This window comes from Podarcis raffonei, chromosome 15, assembly GCF_027172205.1.
Source record: "Podarcis raffonei isolate rPodRaf1 chromosome 15, rPodRaf1.pri, whole genome shotgun sequence".
NCBI classification, from domain to species: domain Eukaryota; kingdom Metazoa; phylum Chordata; class Lepidosauria; order Squamata; family Lacertidae; genus Podarcis; species Podarcis raffonei.
In genome coordinates this window covers 20,571,472-20,590,967 of record NC_070616.1, presented here as the reverse complement: position 1 = coordinate 20,590,967, position 19,496 = coordinate 20,571,472, and the positions used below count along the sequence as shown (strand labels likewise).

General features: G+C 46.3%; 1 protein-coding gene across 1 annotated transcript in view; it reads right to left on the bottom strand.

Annotated features, from left to right (window-relative positions):
* Nucleotides 1-1,612: 1,612 nt before the first annotated feature.
* The window catches only part of JAM3 (junctional adhesion molecule 3), a 35,338-nt gene continuing 17,454 nt past the window's right edge, over nucleotides 1,613-19,496 (bottom strand). Inside the window, exons 2-9 of the mRNA XM_053367375.1 lie at nucleotides 12,501-12,566; nucleotides 11,109-11,222; nucleotides 10,748-10,900; nucleotides 9,509-9,711; nucleotides 5,640-5,739; nucleotides 5,400-5,529; nucleotides 3,249-3,303; nucleotides 1,613-1,986 (exon numbers count right to left, since the gene is read on the bottom strand). Coding sequence (XP_053223350.1) covers nucleotides 1,951-1,986; nucleotides 3,249-3,303; nucleotides 5,400-5,529; nucleotides 5,640-5,739; nucleotides 9,509-9,711; nucleotides 10,748-10,900; nucleotides 11,109-11,222; nucleotides 12,501-12,566 — 857 coding nt within the window. The 3' untranslated portion in view covers nucleotides 1,613-1,950. The remainder of the gene's footprint in view (nucleotides 1,987-3,248; nucleotides 3,304-5,399; nucleotides 5,530-5,639; nucleotides 5,740-9,508; nucleotides 9,712-10,747; nucleotides 10,901-11,108; nucleotides 11,223-12,500; nucleotides 12,567-19,496) is intronic.

Below are 19,496 nucleotides of genomic sequence, written 5' to 3'. Positions count from 1 at the left end.
GAGATGCCAAACTGGGGGTGGCAGTGGAGGAGCAGGATGACACAACCAACTTGTGGCACTGGAAACTGACAAGGCTGAGCTGACCATGCACCATCTGATCAGACTACTGAATAATAAAAAAGATGGAATGACCAAAGAATCCTCCCAAGCAGTTAAAGCAGATTCACACAAACACAGAAATGTATATATTTTTTGCCAACACCACCCTCCAAATCCCAGCCTTTCTAACAACGTGATAACTGAATCCACAAGTTACACTGGCTGGCTGAAGGCAGCATCACCAAGAAAACCCTTAACACCTGGATAACTCCAAGGCGAGGTGGTTCACCTATGTGTGCGCCGTACCACCTCCTAATATAGGTAGGGGTGGCTCAAATGACCAGATGCTCCACCATACAGAATAAAACACCCCGCACAGAGAAAACTAGAATGTCAACAAGAAGGATTTTCGCCTAACCTTCCTGACGGCATGCTATTTTTCAATGTGAGAATCATTCACTTAGTTCTGTCATTGCTGATACAGAGGTTAACTGCCAGAACTACAATCTGATGTCCATCACCTAAGCCCAAATTAAGCTGTTACAGTGAAGTGTGGTGATGGCATGACAACTGTCAACTACAAGGTGGGGAGGCATGAGCCAGAGACGGTGTAGGATCAGAGGAATGGCTATCTTAGACCAAATCCCACCCTCTTAATCTGCCTTCTCCGCCAGCATAAAGTTACGACAACGAAATACCTTGTCATACCTTAACGAACACTCAGAGGGGAGAAGGGAATGGCTGTCCCACTTACTTCCTCACTGCCTGTTCCTAGACATAATGGAGGATTGCAACTGACTCAGAAGAAAATCACAGCAGAGTGTCAAGAGCATATAAGCCTCAGCAAGGAATGCAGCTTGTATATATCTAGACTCGTGAGAGGGTGCCACACCATGCCGCCCCCACGCCTAGAGTACTTTTGTGAAAGGGAATGGTGCACAAAAGACATCAATAAAGACTATGGTAGCCTCCTAAGCCCTAGGATGCTTTGATGGCAGAAGGCTCATGGCATCCTATTTGTGCAGTGTGTGTTGTCATGGGAACTGCATCCTATTATTATTATTATTATTATTATGGCACCATCCTGGAATTCCTGCCATCTCCATGTGTTGATTGGTGCCTTGTGTGCATTTTAATAAGCGGACACCGTTGGCAAGAATTACAGCAATTGGCTGGCAGCAACGTAGGTTCTGGTGGGCTCTGGAAGTGTCTGCTGTTTCCGTTATTTGCGCTTTAGGAAAACGAAAGCACACACGGCTTCTGTGCTTTTCAACGCAGCTGCTGCAAGAGCGCAGGATCCCAACTCAAAGCATCAGGTCACCAGATGCTTAGCTGGCCAGTAGGGCCTTTCTGATCTCTCTAGGCAGAATTTCGTTCTACTGCCATTGTTAACACTTCTGTGAATTAAAAAAGAGAGAGAGAAGAAATGGAAAAGGAAGTAGTGTAAGCCCATTTCTAAGATTTCCCCTTTTAAGTGCTGGTAACATGGCAGTCTGTAAAACGCTGGCAGGAGGCAGCTCCACAGCCTCCAATGGCATGGAGGAATGATGGAGGAACGTGGTCCCACGGATACTTTTAGGGAATCGTTATTTCTCCTGCCAAAGGTCCTTTCCTTGTCCACAGGGTCTGGACTGTGCTGATCTACATGGCACTTTCCAGGGAATAAGAGATTGGTTTGGTTATTTTTAAAAAGAAAGAAAGAAATCATCGCTTGACTTTGGCCAAAAAAATAAAAATCAGGTATGCACACGTGTGTGAGTGTGTGTGCATGGGTGATTTGTTCAGTTTCCCTCTAAAGCGCATCCATGCACACGCCATTTGTTATCTGCTCTTTCATAAAGAGTTCCAGAAGGAGGTTCTATCCATATTCCATTCTTGCTGATGAGCAAAATCCAGATTTCTTCTGCCATTTCATATCACAAATGAGGACTTGTGCCTGAAATCACCCTGGAATGGAGAAACAAAGTTTTTCAGGTGGGGGGGTATAGAAGTTCTATAGGGTACACCTTCTGCAACTACTTGCCCCAGCCTAAATTAAAGCAAAGTCATTCTATGAAACGGAGTCATTATAGGCCATTTTTTGTATCCTACACTTAAGACATGAGGGGTTCTGGGTTTTCCACACATCCCTTTGGTCCCTGTGGCTTCAGAATGGAGGCAAAGGAGTCAAGAAAGCAGCACTCTGTTCTTCCTCCTCCTTGGCCTCCCACTCACACCTGCCACATGTAGTGCTCCAACCAGCACAATCTCCTGAGACTTCCCTGGCCTCTTCCTATAGGTGGAGTCATACGAAGCCGGCTGCAGCTCACCTTTTAGCTTGTGGTTCTGAATGACTCCAGGGCTCCTTAAAGCAGCCACCTGTGTGTTTCTGCTGCAGGGTAGATATTTTGTTTTTCTCACCTGCCTGAGAAGGTCAGACAGATGGGAAAGTGGCAACCAGATCAAGCTGCGCATGGGCAGGAAGGGTGCTTGTTAACGGCACTCGCTCACATTCCTCCCTTTCTTTTGTTGGCTCCCCTACCATTGAGATTTAAATTGCAAGCTGCTTGGGGCAGGGACCTGGCTTCCTCCATTTAACTTTCAAGGTGCTTTGTTCTGCCTTGTGAAGCTAAATAATTCCACTTTGAAGGGAAGCCCGGATTCACATCTATTCTGCACTTAAAAAGCCCAAAGTTGCACGCAATGAACCTTTACACCTTGTGCAAACAAAATAACTCGGGATATAATTATTTAATCTATATAACTCTGGAGGAAAGCAGCTCATTGCCTTCTCTCACCCACTACTAGCAAAGGCTGAAAACTTCATGCAAAACTGGGCAGCGTTCAGTGAAACACATAATTTATAAATAAGAAACAAATATGCAAATCAGGCCAATTTTTCTTAATTTATACAGGTCACAGAATCCACCTTTTCCCAGTCCAGCAGTTGAATTCATGGAAACATAGAATTTGTTTATCCAGAGGGCACAAAGCCCTGGAACTCTGCCCTAATTATTAAATGAGCATTATGGGAGAGGGTGCCTTTTAAATATATATAAAAGCAGCATTGAATCAGGAAGCTTCAACGTCCAAAGTCAGCACCAACGTCTATCTACCATTTGGAGCTGCCTCCCCTGGCTCATCTCAAACGCCGCAGTGAATGCATCGCCCTGAGATCTAACCTATTTGAAATTTATCTATTGACTTTGGGCCCCGGTGGACCTTCTTACCTCTTCATCTGTGCGGATGTAGTTCACGCCGTCTGGCTTCGCTGGAGTCTTGTAGCTGGAAACAAGGAATAAACAATTTACTTGCGGTGCGGAAAGAAGGCTCTTAGATCACTGGTTTTCAAGCATCTGCTGCTGGGAGGACCGTGTGTGTGCTCCCTCACATGATTTTACCTATGTATTTATTTAGAAGAGATTGCAGGGAACATTACAAACCCGCAGGGTAAAATGCATAGGCTGGTTTGGGGCTCAGAAAGGAAGCACCGTGCTCTGTAGCTGTGGCTTGAACTCTTACAAGCCAGGAGGTCCAAAAAGGTTTCCCCATGATGGCAAATCGAAAGGGCCAAAGTTTCTTTCCACTGCAGACATGAATTCTGAAAATGCCCATTTGGAGCAATACTAAAGGAGTCCAAGGAGAAGGCAAGACAAAATGCCGACAGGAGTCAAGTTGGGAGTGACGGGAAGGAGAAAGAAAGCTGTGGGCACTAACCCGCCTTTCAGGCAGAACTTGGTGGTTTGGTAGCTTGGCATTTGGCTAGGAGAAAATGCTCCCTGACCCAAGAACAGCTCTGCTGAGCTGTGTGCTCTGCACAGTGGGCTCATTTGTACCTCACGCTCAGCAGACCTGCACCTTTGAACAGCTGCATCATGGGAGAACAGCTGGGGAAAGCAACTTTTTCGAGAGTTTAGAAGAGTTTGTTTCTGTCTTAGTATTGATTATATAAAACCAAATAACACACACTTCCTGCTCTTTGTGTTATGTATATGCTCTGTGATTAAACAGAAACATCGAACAGAAGATATACCCAAGCTGGAGCACTTCAACGGCTGCTCTAAGAGCAAGGGTGATCTCCAACTCTTAAGCCCCGGCAGCTTGGAAGCCTGAGTCAGTTTTAACAAATTAAGATGGGAACAACGTTATCTTTCTCTGGTCACTGCCCCAGGGTCTTCCTTTTCCTCGGGTGTCATTTCCTGTTGTGACTAATTTTAAGCCATCTGCTCCCTTTGGGCTCACTCGCTACTGCAGCTGGTCGCAGGAAAGTTGCCTCAATTCACGTCACCCAGCAGATGCAGTAACGGGAAAGCTGAGCACCAGATGACAGAAATGAAGTCAGGCGTCTGAGCACAAGGTTTCTGCCCAGTGCCAGTAAGTTAAAACTCCTGTGTTCACAAGCCATGGTGCAAAACTGCACAGGCATAGATTAAAGGGCACAGGGGCCCTGTTGAGAATGGGCCCTGCATCTCCATCCTGCCTTATTTCACTTGTGTGATCCCCACATCCTGACCTGCAGCATTCCAGAAGCCCTGGTTCTCTCAGGATGGGCAAATCTGCTACAGTCAGAGCTTATCCCCCAGCTTCGAAAATCACCATCACCCCCATTTCTTTTGAAGAAGGAACGTGAACACCCACCCAAAGAACAAGGCTGGCACTGTCTTCACAGGGAGATGCTTCATCACAGGTCAGACAACTTGTCCACCTAACCTAGTATTGCCAGCTCTGGCTGGCAGTGTCTCCCCAGGGTTCTCAAGTAGAAACAGACCTTTCCCATCAGCTGGCAAACAGATCCTTTTAAACGAGAGATTCTTTGAACTGGACCTGAGACTTCCTGCATGCCGAAGAACACACTTACCTCCGGGTTTTGCCGCTCATGCATGCGCAGAAACACAAGATGACGTCACATGCATGCGCAGAAGCGGTGAATCGCAACCCGCATGTGCGCAGACACGCCGCTGGGGGTTGCACTCTTTTCATGTTGTAAACGGGCCTCCGGAACAGATCCTGCTCACAACCAGAGGTTCCACTGTAGCAATATTGCCAAGGACTGTTTCCTTTAATGTTTCTCTCCATTCAAAGTAGGGAGAGTAGGCCATTGCTTGTGCTTCTGTCAGAAGGCAGCTGCCTATGTGAGCTGACTGTCCTGCAGCCGTTGGGAGTGCCCCTTTGTTAGAATTCTTTTACCTTGTGTAATGAGCGCTCAGTTCATTGCACCAGATTTGAGGCATTTGCTCTTTAAAGCAGTTGGCCTTACATGCAACCCAGTCCCATGTGTGCATGCAGATTGGCTTTAATCACATGGTCTTTCGCTCCCTCTGCTGAGAGAAAATCACCTGGGGGGAAAGCAGTGAGATGAGGAATCAGTTGCTTAGGCTTACCTATTTCCATTTTGTTTGTTGTTCACAAATAATCCCTTCCTGTATGCGCAGCAGATTCCCACCGTAGTCAGCAAGAGGACAGCCAGGACCACCATGACTCCTCCAACAATTCCAGCAATGTTAAGGTCATCTGGAGGAGAAAAGACAGCCATGAACATCCAGCCCCTCCCTGTTTGTGGGGGAAAGACTGCATCCTGAACATCAGCAAAAAAAAACCCCTGCCCCACTTCCTAGACTCACAGACTTCCATCTCCATCTCCTCGCACCAGGCATCACCCACGGCATTTGTCGCTCTACAGGTGTAACGGCCCGTGTCTCCTTTTTGCACTTCGCTGAAGACCTGCACAAATACAAGTTGTGATTCCCAGTAATAGGTGGTATTTATGAAAGCTTTCCCCAAGCACTCAGTGTGTTTCTTGTACAGTACATCCTATGAGACTGGACCCTTTCAGAATGGGGTGGGGGTGGTTGGAGGGGGGAGGTCACATATTTGAAGGCTCCTTCCATCAAAAAAACTCCCTGCATGTAGAAAAAGCAGCGCTTAAAAGAGAGTCAGGCCTAGCATGCTTTCTGCATACAGGTACATTTTCTACATGAGGAGCGTGAAATAAATGCATACCCCTCCCATTTCCTTTGCCTCCATTTCCTTCCTCTCATCTCCCCACTGCACTGAATTATATACCAGGAGGGGCTGCCCTCTTGTATTCTGTAAAGCACCATGCATGCCTATGGATGACAGAGTAATACCTATAATATGCCCCCAATCTGCATTCTAAAATGGCATGGTCCCAGATGTCTGCACCACATGCCTTTCCCCCTCTGAATGTGTAAACTGGCTCTGAACTCTACCTAGAGAATTAGAAGCTACAAGCGCGGCCTGAAACGAAATGTGGCAGTGTGTACCCTTCCTCCTAATGGGAGCATTCATTTTCAGGGATCCAGACATTGAGTTGTACCCCCTTTCCAAGGCACTCCATTCCATGTCCAACACCTGGTTTTCTTTTCCAATTGACAGGCTACTGACATTCCAGGGCTACTGACCATGCTTAGTCATCAGTCAGATGCTTTCCCCAGTTTTTGTATTTCTGGAAACCTCTGGGTTCCACAGAGCCTTGCTGGTGATGCCCCCCTCCTGTTTCTCAGTGGCCACTCAAGTTCACCATTATAAAAATTGATGGGGCTGAGAGCGAGAGCATAAAAAGCCGATCTGCAGGGAATGCAGAACATTCCCCCAGCCTGCTAGGTCCATGGAATGCAGGGAGCCCCAGAAATGACCTGGCACTTCGACTGCCTCTACTTGATATGAATAATAGAAGCATTCCCCATGCTGTGCTAGGCCAGTGGTCCAGGAACGAACCAGCAACTGGTTCTCCCCTGGCAGAAAACTGCTGAGGAAGCCCTCTCTTGCCAAAGTGTAAATTGAGGCTGGCAGAGGACATCGTGAGTGCCTGCTGAAGGGACAGAAGTGTCTCCTACGTTTTGTACCTATATTTAGCACTTGGAAGAACTACTGAACATTTTAAGGAGGGAAAGATCAAAGAGAGGCTGGCAGCTCCTTCGCTCTCTTCGTGTGCAACGTTGGGAAAAAGGTGCTCCGCTACAAATGCTAGTGGGGTTATAGCATCAATTAGTAAAATGGAGAAAATGAATGCCAGCGGGGAGGGCATTTTTTCCTCTCTTGTTGGTGCCTGGAACACAACAGTAACCCAATGAAACAGGCAGGCACTAAGGAAGCCTTTCTCCCCTTTATTTGTGATGCACAATTAACTTATGGGAGTTGCTGCCACAAAATGAGGTAATAGGTTGATCATAGATGGCTTACAAATAAAAGGACTGGCCAAACTAGTGGAGGGATGGACTATCGTTTAGCTACTATGATAGCCTAACAGATCCTCCATGCTCAGAGGCAGTCTACCTACAAATACCAGGATGCTGGGGACAAATAACAGAGGAGGATAGCTGGTCTTTGCCATCCTGTTTGTGAGCTTTCACAAAGCGTCTGCTGGCGCAGGGAGTCCTCATTGTTGAAGGAGAATACTGGACTAGATAAAAGTTCACTATGAGCCAGCGAGGCAATGCCCTGTCAGTTCCCTCCAGACCCCAAGTGTGATGTATATCAGCCATTATTCCTGAGGTTTGGCCAGCTTGGCATCACCAGCTCCCACTAGGAACACAGGAAGTTGCCTTATACTGATTCATGCCCCTAGTCCACGAAGCTCTGTATTGTCTACACTGACCGGCAGCATCTCTCCAGTGTTTCAGACAGGGCTACCTGGAGATGCCGGGACTTGAACCTGGTGCATCCTGCATGCAAAACAGATGCTCTACCACTGAGATACGACCCTACTCCAAAAGTGAAACACTGCTCTGAGTGACAGCCATTAAAGCAGCAACTTGAGTGCCTATATGGTTCTTTGGCCGGGCTGGGTAGAGTGCAACAACATCTGGAGGGTACCAGTCTGTGAAAGGCTGACCTAAACCATAAGAATAAGCCATTAGTACAAAGAGCTTTCTTTTAGAAACAGATTTTCTTTTCTTTTTAATTTCTGAATGAGTATTCTACATAAAATATAACAGCACCCAGTCTTGCAGCATTATAATATGCGTTCTGGTACGCATTAAAAAGGTAACGATTTCTGGAAAAAGGAAAAACTCTACAGAAATAATCTCTCCTCCCGCCCCCCAGCATCTGTTAATCTAGCAATTTGTGCTATTTCTAAAGTTCTTAACTACCATCCCCAAAAGGTGGGCGGCAACACCATATACCATCATTCAGCCAGAAATGAATTTGCAGCCACCAAGAAATAATATATTTTAGGATTTGTGCTTGAAACGAGCTGGCTTCTTAAGAATAAGCATATTTCTGATTAATGATACTAATTTGCCTCTGGATTTGAAACTTCTGTGCTCCCTTGCACACTCAGATGATACGTTGTGCAATAAAGCGCCTGCTTAAAAGATATTTTGGATTTATAGAACAAACTGAGGTGCCTCTAAAATGCATGAAGGGGCGCTATTAAAATGGCTGCCTGCCCAATTTTTTGTGATTTTTTTTTAACATTGTGGGGAAAGATCTAAGTGTTCAAGGCCAGGTGGTTGGTTAAAACAACAACCCCGCTTGGCCTCAAGTTTCTGTCACTAGGCATAGAGAAGCAGACTGGTTTTTTTTCAAATATCATCAACCGTGAACCATCAGTCATAAATGTACAAACTTCCCATCCCTTATATGAGAAAGCAGGTGCACATACCCAGCACAGACATCCTTAATCAGGCAAAAACTTAAGCCAGACCAACTGCAAAGCAGGAAAAAGAGTTGCTACCATCTTCCTGCTTTGCTTTGCTACAGCTTTCCTCTGAAGGGCGTGGAGAGATCTTGGGAGTATCCCTAGAGGAGGACGCTGGACCCACCCACAGGTGATTTGCAATAGCTGGCCTGAAACCAGCCTTTTAGGTGGAGCAGGAGGTTAAAAGGGGAATGAAATTGTTGTTTATCTGCTAATTAGTGGGTCAGAGCATTATTTGTTTATTATCTGAGCGTAGTTTGTATGGCGGGTGTGTTCTTTCATAAATGTTAACATTAGGCAATATATTGATGATGTATTGTACAACCCCCCCTCCCTTATGGTATTTTGTGTGTGTGTGTTGCTTGGAGACCTTTTCCAAGAAAAAAAAATGATCGTGCAAATCAGGTATGTCTGGGTACACATTTATGCACATCAGCCACATTACTTGTGACATTGTGAGCATCATAGGTAAAGGTAAAGGAAAAGGACCCCTGGACAGTTAAGTCCAGGGGGAGCCCATATGTCCCCACTCTTCATTGAAAATTTCCATTTCAGTGAATGTCTGAACAGGCTAATAGCATTATAGTTAGGGGTGAACAGAGGAGCATCCAATTCAGGGGTGGCTAAACTGTGCCCCTTCAGATGTTGCTGAACTACAACTCCCATAATCCTTGGCCACTAACCGTGCTTGATAGGACCGACAGGACCTTTGTTTCACAACATCTGGAGGGCACCAACATTGGCTAACCCTGATCCACTCCAACACAATGCCCAAAAGATAGGACAATCCACCCTTCCTCTGCCTGCCTGCCGCGTGAGACTTACCAATGTGCCCGTTTTTGTGTTCACAGTGAAGGAGGAATTCTGGAATTTGGAGCTGGCTTTGGAGTCAAGAGGCAAAGTTTCACCATTACGGTACCATTTGTAAGTTGGTTCGGGGAAGCCTTCCTTTTCCTGGCAGTGGAGAGTAGCAGATTTACCCACGGGCACTGACTGGGGCACTCGGCACTTTGGGGCCACTGGTTTCACTGTTGGGGAAAGAGATGCCCACTAGGTAAGTCAGACTGGTTAATCATTTGCCACTATTCACATCCCACCCAACATGTGTTTCATTCATCCCTTCATGCTGAATAGAGTAGAAGCTAAACCACTCCAACTCGGTTACAAAATAAACACAAAGCAGCGCCACTCCAATGCAACTGCAAAAAACATGCACAATGCTTGGGTGTGGTTTTGCCCTCCAGTCTCGTGAGCCAGAGAGCAGGGCAGCAACAGAGCAAAGCAGAGACAGGCCACAGCTGCAGGCCTCACTCTGCGCTGTAATTAGCCCCACAGATCACACCAAGCTGGCTCTCAAGAAGCATGATCTGAGAGGATTGGGAAATTGGTGATTGGTTGATTTTTAGCACATTATAAGATCAAGCTGCTTTAAATAATAACAACAATAATGGCTCCCTGCTCCTGGTCTCAGAAGCTAGGCAGACATCAAGGCTGAATAGGGGACCAACATAGCAAGCTTGCCAGGCATCAACTGCTGTCTCACTGTCCATTTGGCATCCATCAGCCCTTATCACAAAGCAGCAGAGCAGAAGTTCTGCAGCTGAGCTCCTGGGACTTCGGGTTAAGAGGATTCTGACAGGGCTGGGAGAAACCTCCCCTTGAGACTGGGAAGACTTTTCTGCTTAAAGTAGACAGCAGTGAGTTAGAGAGACTGGTAAAAGGTACTTTCATGTACTCATATATTTCTCCTTCTCCAAAGAATTTACTGTATAGCTAATATATTTTACATTTTTAAAAAAGCTGCACATCTTAAGGGGAAATGCATTGAAAAGCACGGGAAAAGCCGTAGTTTATGGGGAAATTGCTCACAAAATGTGTACAATTAAATGCAGGCTTTTTGTGCCTTTTGAAAAATCTGCACATAACGGGATGTGCAGGTCTATGACTGAGCACCAGCGGGAATGAAACAGGATGGAACGACGCCATCCCTAGCACCAAGTGATTTGAACAAAAGGCATCCAATCCCAGTGTATGTGCACAATGTGAGGATATCTAGGCTTATACCATGAACTGTCAGGTTGATGTTGATCTCAGCTCCAATATGTGTGTCTTCAGGAGCCGCAACCTCGCACCGGTAGATGCCTTTATCTGCCCGGGTCACATTGTGGATGATCAGTGATGTCCTCCCATGGAGCTCTGCACGGTCCACCCAGTCTCCTACAGAAAGGCAAGGAAGAAGGGTGGAAGGTGTCCCCTGATACATCCGGCCCCCTGGAAATCTTAGTTAGCCCTCATAGCTCACAAAGCCTTAAGTGGAAATGGCAAGAAGTTCTAGGCACCCATCTGCTTTTAGAAACTTTGAACAGAAAGTTGCTCGGGGTTCAAATGAAACCTCAAGAAGAAAATTGCTGCAAACATTTCCTACCCTGCATCTTGTGATCAAAATACACGTAGCTTGTGTCCTTGCCCGCAATTTTCTTCCATTCAATCCTAGGATTGACTGTCTTGGTGGAAGTGATGATGCAGGAAAGCTCAGCACCTGCAGCAGGAACACACACAAGCACAGATTAAGAAGGAACATCTTGTCATTTACGTAGCCTTCCAGGGAAAAGCCTCGCCGGTTGAAGCCAAGAACCTTGCCTTCCATCTGCCTCCCAAGTGGAGAAAAATCTGCTGAAACTCAGAAGCTGCTGGACGGGAGATTGTGGACCCGAGCCAGTAAGTGAGCAGCCAACACAGATAGCAACTACTGGGAGAAAATACAAAAACAGTAGTCTAGTTCATGCCAACAATTTCTTGCAACTGGCTGGACATGCTGGGTGTGAGGTGACAGAGGGGGTGTCTCTTAAAAGGATCAGAGGGTTGGGGTTTGGGAGAAAGTGTGCAGGGGGGGGTGGAACTCTCATTTTATTTTAACATTTATGTATTGCCCATTAAAGGCATAGGAGCCCTGATGAAGTTGCAATTTGGAACTTTTTGGTTCCTGCAAGCACTGGTGGGGTTGGCCAGTATGGTGCCTTCTAGATGGTGCTGGTCTACAGATCCAATTATTCCTGACCATGGGCAATTCTGGCTGAGGCTGATGGGAGGTTGAAGTCCATCTGGAGGGCACCACATTGGCTGCTCCTGTCCCAATGAGTAGCTTGATGGCACCTGACAACGTTTGGCACTGAAGCAAAGCAGGATCAGGCCTGGTTAACATCCGGGTGAAGACTGGTTTTCCTCACCATCCAGTTCTTCGGAAGGGTCATAACTCAGTGACAGAACACATGTTTTGCATACAAAAAGTCCCAGGTTCAAGCTCTGGCATATCGGGGCAGGGGTGAGGAAGACTTCTGGTTCAGTTTACACACAAGCCAAGGCATGACTTGGTGCAGAAGCATGGACTCCTGGAGAGTAGATCACAGTAACTTCAGCCTTCTTCCAATACTGCTTCTGTTGCACTGCTGTGAGCTAAGCATTGCTTTGGCTTAGGCTGCCATCCGAACCCAGACTCGTGATTTGGCCCCAACCCAGAACAAACTTTGGTTGCAGCTTGTGGTTTATTGGGAACAAGACGAACCATGAATCTGGTTTCGGCCTACACACTAAGCCAAGCCATGGCTTGGCTCACAGCAGCAGCAGGACCAAAAGGGGAGCAAAGCGGCCACTATCTCCTCTCCAGGAGCCCCCACGTTCGTGCTAAGCCGTGTTTCGACTTTCTTTCAGAGATGGGAACAGTCTCTGTCATTCAGTGTAGACAATATTAAGCTATATGGAACTAAAGTATTGACCGCAAAAAGTAGCTTCCAATGTTTCTTTGCCTTGCCACACTTACGGTAAAATTCCTGCACCACGGGGTTCAAGTCAGTGGAAAACAGCTCTACGGCCAAGATTCTGTAGCCTATGAAAAACAAACAAGCAGCAGCATAAGAAACAAGAAAGGCACCTCATACATTTCTGGCCTGGAAACATTCACTCTGCACCACCCCATCAAATCCCTGGAAATAAAAAAAGGGGCGAGTTTAGCAAAATCTGATGTAATCCTTGCTGAACCACCTACTAAGATTTATATTTAGCAGGATTAGGGTGGTGGTAGTTATGTACAATTATATGATTCTGCTCTGCAACAGGTGGCCCAATACTAATTTAATAGAAGGTAAGTGATTGACTTCTCTTCCACTTAAAGATATAGTAGCAGGAAAATAATTGTTCTACAATATGTCATCAACAGTTCAAATTAGACCTCAGCACCTGCAGGGTGTGAAATAGCAGTCTGTGCACTGCATGATGCCTTAGGTGGTCATGCATGTGCATTTATATTGGGTGTGAAATGTTGTTTAGCCTGGCAGACCAGGTCCTTAGCTCCCCAACTGGACATCAGGAAACTCGCTTCCTTTGCTGTGCAGCTTAAGTTTAAGCCATGCTGCAAAGGAGGATCCCAGCTGATCCAAGCAAGGCTTGATCACAGCCTTCAAGCCCGGCTTTTGGCGGGGAAAGGTGGTTGGGACTGATAGCTGTTGGCATCCAACAACATTTAGAAGGCCACAGGCTCCTCAACCCTTGGTTACAGGAACCTGATGTAGATACCTCACTGAAGCTAAGAAGGTCTAAGTCTGCTTATCTGGGAACCCCAAGTATACCACCCTTTTGTTCCGTCATGGTAGAAGTGGGATGTAACAAATGAAAAAAATGAATTAGAAGATGGAAGCAAAGAAAGCAGCCAGCAGTGTATTATTGTAGGCTCAGCACTTCAAAAACAGGCTCCAGGCCACACAGAAGCTCCTTTCATTCCTCCAGCTTTGATTCCAATCTACGACTTAAGAGAATCTGTCTTTTTTTATACCCTCACTTTCCTCCCCCTTCTGAGGTAAATACATCTCGCTAATCCCAGCAAAAATCCAAGGCATTAAAGCAACTCGCTGAAAAGAAGCCCCAGAGTAAGCAGAGGAAAATCCCTCTGAACTCCTCCTGACATTTTTACAAAGATGTCACCACAGAGACCGGGCAAGGAGAGAGACAGTTTTGCTCACTGTATTCCACATGTCCTCTCCCGGAGTGAGGCTGCCAAGCAAACACTCGCTTTTCTGACCTAAAGAGTTACATAGTGTTTTTTGGAGAGCTTGAGCAACTTGCCAACTCTGGTGGTGAATCTGTGGTGAAATCCCAGCAAGGGGGGCAGGAGATTTATTTGTGTCCGGCATTTCCTCCTAAGAAGCTCAAGGCAGCCTAGTTGGGTATCTTTCCCCTCCTCCCCTCTATTTATTTGCACAATACCTTTGTAAGGTAAATTAGGTGGGGCGATGTCTTGATAAATTGTCTGAATCTGGTATGGCATTCAGATCGTGATACTGGTTGTCAGACAATTTGAACTGGCAATGCATTGCGCCAGCTCAAATAGCCTGCAGATGACAAAGGTGCAGAAAGACAGACAGATGGAGCCTGAGAAGGTTGTGGGCAAGCACCTTCTCGGGCTCCGTCTGCCTGCCTGCACCTTTCAAACGCCACAAGTCTCTTCTTTATTTTTGCCACGAACAGTCCAATGTGACTTATCCTCTGGTAATAATATATTCGTTGTCCAATAGCTGTGAGGATGGAGTGAAGAGCCACTACTGCAGAACACCCCAAGTCCTACTTAGCGCAACCTGAGAACCTCTAAGGCAGGGGAGCCTAGCGCTGCTCGATCTCCGGTTGCTTCAGTTTAGAGCACACCCAAAGTGTGACAGAGTCACAGGATCACTGGACATAGTGCAGCTCATTGCTCTTTTGGCTGCTGCTCTGTAGGCAGCGCAAGCGCCTTTCAGAGAGAGTAAGTGATACAAATCAAGGCATCCAGGCAGTGTCAAACTGGACACACATGGACATCGAGGTTTTTTGCGGCGGCTTGCTCCAACAACTGCCCTGTGGCATTGAAAGCACTGGCGTGAGAACACAGACTTGTCCCTTTCTGCCTGGATCCACCCCAGAACCATAGCTGTCAACCTTCCCTTTTTTTGCGGGAAATTCCTTTATTCCAGCGCTGTTTCCCGCTGCTATCCCGGATTGTTAGATATCCCATAGACTGTCCTCGGGACAGGTGAGGCTGCTGATCCCTTATTTTCAAATTTGAAAGTTGGCAGCTATGCCCAGAACGCAACAGTTTTTGAACCAGCTCTTGCATGGCACTACATTTGAAATTCAATTACTCTACACTGTTGAGCAGGTCAGCTCTTACCTGCCTCCCAGAGGTACTATCTAAGCTTAGTACTGACAGCACCCAGCAAATAATAAGTGTGTTGCAGCCCCTCATATCAGATCCCATCTAGGTATTGGTGCACTGCAAAGATTACAGGGTGGATCTCTTGCTCAGGGTCGTGGCAAGGATAAAAGTTGGGGGACCCACCTTGCAAGATAAGATGCAATACATAAATTAATGTAATACAAAAATTAAAAATTCTCACTATGGACTGAATCACCCCTTGCTCAGCAAGAGCAAAGGACTACCGCTTACAAATGAAGAACCACATAGGAAACAGGCAGTCACTCTGTACACTGATAAGGAGTTATAAAAAGCCCACCCTCCCACTACAGCCCAGCGGCTTCAAGAAAACACCCCATCCATCTTTGCTGCAATTACAGGACACCCACACTTGCAAGATTTTTATTTTTACCACCCACACGCAGCAGCAGGACACAATCAGAGGCACGCGTTTCTCTCTGCTTGCTTGTGATGGAGGCAAGGACCCCACAGGGCCCTGCCAAACAATTGAAAAAACAAAAACCTGTCAACAGGTGGCAAGACACGCATGCAACAAGAGAGGGCAAGAACCTGCCAAGCAATGAGCAAAAAGTTTGTTGTGGCATCCTCCTCTGCTCCTTCTCCCATCCTTCCCTTTTCACATACATATGTAAAAAAACACCAAAAAAACTGCCTTGCTGAACCCACCAGGTTAGATCTCCAACTACAGCTGGCCAGATGTTCTGAAAGCTCATTAGCAAGGCATGCGGGCAACAGGCGCTACACCAGCCTCATCTGACTCTCCTTTTGCAAGCAGAAACTCCTCTATCAGCATATCTTGTACTGTCCACCCTCCTTTTTTTGCTTTTTTTAGTTTGTTAATGCTCCTGCCTCCTTTCCTCCCCCACCCATGCACTAGGGTTGCTGATGGGAAGCAGGAGGGATTGGGCAGATGGCAACAATAAGGGTCAGGGGCCGGAAACATCAAGGGAGACAATGGATTTCCCCCCAGTTTTGTTTAGTTTTCTCACACGCAAACACAGCATCCCCCCAACCGGGCTCACTGGTTTCTTTTTGTACTCGGGGGGGGGGGGGGTCTGAACAGCTAGGATCAGGAGAAAGGAAAATTCCAATTACATGCAAGAGAAATTGACCAGATGAGTATCAGTTTCGGGTCACACCTAACAGGATCTGAAACGGGGCTAGTAGCTCTTGGTGGAAATCTGCAGGGGGGGGCGGATATTTGGGGAGGGGCTTCTTTCACTCTTCAGACCCCCAGTCAGTGAAAAACCTAGAGGGGGAAAAACAAAGATAATGGTGGCACTTTTCCCTCCACCCTTTTTGCTGGTTCACACACATACATGTCAATTCCTTGTGGTTTGCAACATCCAGTGGTACCTTGTATATGTAAACATGCCATCCCTGTGGTGTAGTTGTAAATTTCCAAGTGCTCATCATGCCAGCCCCCACAGCCAGGCTGCTAAAGAGAGTCCCAAAAAAATTAGGCAGATGTGCTGATATGTTGATGCATGCACACAAACAAGATACACACCCAAAGCACAGCAGCACATAGCACAATATCCAGTTTATTAGGGTCAGTAGACTGCAATTTTAAACACAATGGTGCTTACTTCTGGGCTGCCATAGGTTCAACTTGAAAAAGCACATGGAGCTTCAAATGTAACCTTTAGCTTTTAATTGGAAATGCAAACCATCTTGCAAAGACTGTTACTATTTAAGTTGGTAGCACAAAAGGAAATAAATGTACAGCCTCCGATTACTATTTTCTCCATTCTCCCAATGTGTTCTATGCTCATCTCACAAATAACAGTAAAACTTGAAAGCCTCATTATCACCTCACTCATTTTCCAGGGCCCAGAAAGTCTGTAAATCATCCCGATATTCCAGAAGATGCTCTGATAGGTCACATAATCACTCCTGCTCTGAAAAAAACACGTCCTGGAATCAGTATCCCCACCCCACCCCCAGTCTTGCGATTGCAATCCAATATACCATCGGCCATCACAGTTCAAACACCATAAACGAAACGAAACTTTCATGTTACCTTCTAAGCAAGGCTTTTCGATTAAGGTAGCTTATGCATTCATCTGCCAATCACCAAATGCATCATGAAGGACAGAGAAATCAAGTGTGAACTATAAAAAGCAAAGGTAGCCATGTTGTCCCATAAGGGGGGAAAAACCCAAAATCAACAGTTGGGCGATGTTTTCTTGCCCAGTTGCGGATTTTGGAAGTTTTATCCATTATAAACTGCAAAAGATGTCATTAGTCTGCTTCAGCTCAGATGGGCAAAATGCATTCCTGCCTGGGCCAGCACTTCGCAGGATAAACTCTCTCACACACAGCAAAATGCGAAAGCGGAATGTCTACAGTTCAAGGACAATGATCCTGTACACTTCTGGCTTTTCAATATTCGTTAGTGTGTGCCTGAGTTCCAAGCAATAACGAAGGACTAAAATGTCAACGTTTAATCCCCAATTCCTATGCGTACTAACCTCCTGCATCCCTTTTTCTACCCATCACAATGATGGAATCGCAAAGTGTCAGTCAGTGTCGGACTGCAAGGCTGCAACTTCTCCCTCTCTGGGGTAAGATACAAGATGCAAAGCTTAAAGGGGTCAGCATTCTTGGGCATCTGCCAATGCCTGCCCCAAGCCCCCCCTCTCGTTACTTTTTTCTAACCCTTAAATCCAATCAGCGTGAGGCAGCTGGGTCTAGCCACCTTTCCATTTCCCACAATGTCCCTGTCCTAGCATCACTCTGGTGCATTAGTAAAACTGCCACCCCCTACAGGTAAGGCTACCAAAGGTAAGTTTACCCAGAGCCCGCAGCATTATTATTACTTTAAATCAAGAGTGGCAATACTCACTGGCATTAATCATGTTCAAATAACTGTGCACACATGCACATACACATTTTGTAGTGTGGGAATCAAAGCTGGCCCATTCTCACGTGAGGTGGTAAAAAACACAGGTCTTGGGGTTTGCACTGCAAAATTACATGCCCCTCCCCCAAGCCTCCCGCAAATACAGTGGTACCTCGGGTTAAGAACTTAATTCGTTCTGGAGGTCCATTCTTAACTTGAAACTGTTCTTAACCTGAAGCACCACTTTAGCTAATGGGGCCTCCTGCTGCCATTGCACCGCCGGAGCACAATTTCTGTTCTCATCCTGAAGCAAAGTTCTTAACCCGAGGTACTATTTCTGGGTCAGCGGAGTCTGTAACCTAAAGCGTATGTAACCTGAGGTACCACTGTACAAAATCATATTGAAGGGAAGAGGAAGGGCTGTAGAGTGTGTGTGTGTGTGTGTGTGTGTGTGCGCGCACACACACACACACACACGCATGCAAAGATCTTTTCTGGGCTCTTTTGTTGTCTGGAAAATATTACAAATCAGATATTCATGCCAAGAACCAGAAATCCATCAGAATAATCTATGATAGGAACATCAACAGCAGGAAAAGAAATTGTTAGGAAACAAAAAGAGCTTTTAAACTGAAAGAACTTGGGAAAATGAAAAGTATTTCCTACTCAGTTGTGGACCCCACCCCGCCTGACACTCCTATATTAGGGCTGTGTTCCCTGCCAGAAATCCCATAATTATTCTAGCATGAAAGGAGTTAAAAACTGCCTCACCAAAGCGAAGTCAAAACAGAGCATTTAGCAATAGAGACAAATTCTTCCAAATCCTCAAGCTCCTTGTCCCCTTGCTCTCTCCTGCTATTTTTAGCCTAGTGTTTTCCAAATGTGCCAAGTGTTCCTTATGTTATCACTGTCAGAGGCCCCCTTTTCCCACAGTCACTCGGCTCGCGCCCTGGGATGAAGCAAAACTACCCCTGCATTCATGGTTCGGCCTCAAATGTTGAGGTGCCGTCATTCCTTCATTGTGAGCAAAGGGCATTTCAGCAAATCCACATCAGCGATTTGATCACGTTTATTTGACAGTTAATTCTAAATGCATGCATAACCCCGGTCAGCAACTCATTATTAACCTGGCCACGTTTTGAATTGTAAAGGGATCATAGGAAGCTGCATTATACTGAGCAAGACCACTGATCTATCTAGATCAGTATTGCCCACACTGGCCGGCAGCAGCTCTCCAGGATTTCAGGCAAGGGACCTTCCCATTCCTATCTTATTCATTTATTGCATTGCACTGTATTGCACCCTTTTCTCCAAGGACCTCAAGGTGATGTACGTGGTCCCTCCCTCCTCATTTAATCCCCACAACAACCCTGTGACGTAAGTTAGGCCGAGAGACAGTGACTGACCCAAGGTCACCTGCTGAGCTTTGTGGCCAGAGTGGAGATCTGAGCTCTGGTCTCCCAGGACTTTAACCACTACATCACACTGGATCTCTGGAGACGCCAGAGATCAAACCTGGGACTTCCTGCATTAAAAGCACTAAGTTGCAGCCTTCCTCAGGACAGCTGAAGAGCAGACACAGCTGCCAACTGAGTCATTCTCACACAAACTGAAGTGGCACAAAGGACTCTTCAACTCCCCACGAACAGCAACAGTGGTTTTGGCACAGAGGCCTCCCTCCCTGCTGTGTGCATCACAGCTATGGAGGCTTGTAAACAGCATCTTGTTCT